Genomic DNA, 2,918 nt, shown 5'->3' with positions numbered 1-2,918 from the left:
ATAGTTCAGTCCTTGGAAAAGGCTCTTTACTCACACTCTCTCACCGTACTCATGTGTAAAATGAGTACCTGGCCGTTAACAGCGTTGTCTCTGTTAGAAAATAAAAAATATAATATCGCCTCGCAGGCGTCAAGTCCCGACCTTCGTGTTAAGTGTTGCTGTTGGCCAGGGACCCCTTGTAAAGCGATTTGAGCACGTTTAGTGCGCTATATTAAAGAGCCTATTAAAATAAAATATATACATGCCGTTAAATTATCAAGATATTATCTGAACAGTTTAACTGGCTTTGCTATTGGATTTTACCTTGCGTAGATAAGCGCTTTATGTGTGAAATATTGTTTTAAAATAAAACACCTCAAGTCTTCATCTATAATTCTCTAATTCCTTTCTTATCTTCGTTTTCAGAACAAAGCTGCAATTGAAAACCACATCACAAAAATGAGATATCGTGGAGGCGGCACGGCCACTGACAAGGCCCTAAACTTCGTCAGTGAGCATATGTTGACAGCTGAGAACGGGATGAGGAGTAATGTTTCCAAGCTTGTCATCATCATCACCGACGGCGAGTCTCGGTACCCGAAGAGGACCAGGGTCGCTGTGGACCTCCTCAAGACTAAGGGTGTGGATGTCTTTGCCATTGGAGTAGGACCTAACGCCGGATCAGAAGAGTTGAAATACATGGCATCCGATCCTGATGAAGATTATGTTTTCCACGTCAAGAACTTCAATGCCATTGGAAAAATAGAGAAGAAATTTGTGAACCAGACTTGCAAGGTTTTGAAGGCTGTGGCTCCTACAACTACTACCACGACTACGCAATCTACCACAACTACTTCAACTACCACAACGACTACTACTACTACTACACCAACAACGACTACAACTACTCCAACTACTACTTCTACAACTACTCCTACCACCACCTATACCACAACAACGCCAACTACTACTACCACAACAACGACACCAACAACAACCACATCTACCACTACTCCCACTACAACTAGTACCACCTCAACCACATCTACTACCACTACTCCTACTACTACCTCTTCCACAACTACGCCTACTACCACTACCACCACTGCAGTCCCTACTACAACCACCAAAACTACTCCAAGTACAACAACAACAACAACACTACCCACTACCACCATCACAACTAAGGCACCCAAAACCAAACCACCTAAGCATATAACCACCACCGACAACGATCGTCCCCTGAACGACCAACCCAGCCCTCTTCAAGCTTGCCAAAACAAACCAGCAGACATTTACTTCCTCCTAGATGCTTCCTCCTCTGTCTGGATCAATCACTTCCACAACCGAGTACTTCCATTCGTCAGAAAACTCGTCTCATCCTTCGAGATTTCCCCAATGCAAACCCGAGTCGGCCTCGTCACCTTCTCCGACGATCACGAACATGTCTTCACCTTGGCCCAGCATCACAATCTGAAATCCCTTCTCAAATCCCTCCAACCTGAAAACGTAGCTTACCTCACAGGAGGAACAAATACAGGAGACGCCATTAACTTCATCACCACTCGTGCACTGGCCAGTGGGGCAGCTCGCAAAGGTGTAGCCAAAATCATAATTACTGTTACTGATGGCTTGTCTCAAAGGCCAGAGAAGACGGCCGAGGCAGCGAAGATAGCTAGACAACAAGGCATTGTGATGTTCTCTGTGGGAGTCGGAAAATACGTCGATGACGCAGAATTGGCCAACATCGCAAGTGAACCTGATGAGGACTATGTGTTCACAGTTGAATCATTCAACGAGCTATCCTCCATAACAGAGCTCCTGGCTGGGAAGACATGCAGCGCCGTGTCAAAATCACCAGAAAACGAAGATTATTTTGGGAAGAAAAAAATAGACTGCTCTGCCAAACCGTTGAATGTTATGTTTATCTACGAATACATGAACTCCGTTCAGAATTCAAAGAGAGTTCTTGATCACGTCATTTCCGATTTTGCTACTCAAGCTACTATCTACGCCCCGGAAGCCAAAATCGGAGTCATGACCCAGCCATGCGTCGGAGGGGAGATTTCCATGCTAGGCGTAAACGACTTCCAACTGGCTCTCGTCGAAAGAAGTTCCATGTACTACGTCACACTAGCAGATATCGTCCAGAAAGTAAGACTGGACGTTTTCAAAACCGGAGGAGATCACATCACAGAAAAGAAAGTCGCCGTTTTAGTTCTAGACTCTCATGTAAAAGACGTAGAGGCTTTACGAAAGGAAGTTAGGAGACTCAAATTCCAAAACGTCCAGGTGATGATTCTGGCTATCGGCAAAATGGATGAAAGACTCCTGGAGTCTATTGTAACTTATCCCATGAAGAAGAATGTCATGAGAGTAGACACATACGCCGATCTGGAAATCACTGAATTGGAGCTGCTCCATCGGATGTGCTCCAACAGTCCTGGCATTTTTGGCGGGGAGCCCATGAACGATGCGTTTCATTTACAGAATGGCGCGGTAATGATTTATCCCCAGTCAAATTAATAGCAATTAGTTTTTTAACAAATAATAAATTAGGTATTGTTTGTAGTTTGTGCCATAGTGTGTTAAATTATGTTATAATGATTACCTAATTGATATTAAGTGAGAGTAAGGATCGATACAGGATTGTGTGAATGCAAATGAATTGAATTATGTATCGGCGGGGATGTGCGTGTGTATGTGTGTGTGTGTGTGTGTGTGTGTCTGTGTGCGTGTGTGCATATGTGTGTATGTGTGCACATAAATAATCTTATTGTAAATCACAGCAGAATGATTTAAAAATGGATGCTAAGGTGCGATAGATTTATTACTCTCATCATCATCATCATCATCATCATCATTATTATTATTATTATTATTATTATTATTATTATTATTATTATTATTATTATTATTATTATTATTATTATTATGAT

General features: G+C 42.6%; 1 protein-coding gene across 1 annotated transcript in view; it reads left to right on the top strand.

Annotated features, from left to right (window-relative positions):
• The window catches only part of LOC144970653 (matrilin-1-like), a 4,853-nt gene extending 2,198 nt beyond the window's left edge, over window positions 1-2,655 (top strand). The window contains exon 3 of the mRNA XM_078910495.1: window positions 406-2,655. Within this exon, the coding sequence (XP_078766621.1) occupies window positions 406-2,505 (2,100 nt within the window). The 3' untranslated portion in view covers window positions 2,506-2,655. The remainder of the gene's footprint in view (window positions 1-405) is intronic.
• Window positions 2,656-2,918: the final 263 nt, after the last annotated feature.

This window comes from Berghia stephanieae, chromosome 4, assembly GCF_034508935.2.
Source record: "Berghia stephanieae isolate SIO BIC M18660-M18661 chromosome 4, UCSD_Bste_1.3, whole genome shotgun sequence".
Taxonomy (NCBI): domain Eukaryota; kingdom Metazoa; phylum Mollusca; class Gastropoda; order Nudibranchia; family Aeolidiidae; genus Berghia; species Berghia stephanieae.
Note: the sequence above shows the minus strand (reverse complement) of the source record. Positions and strands in the feature narration are given on the sequence as shown.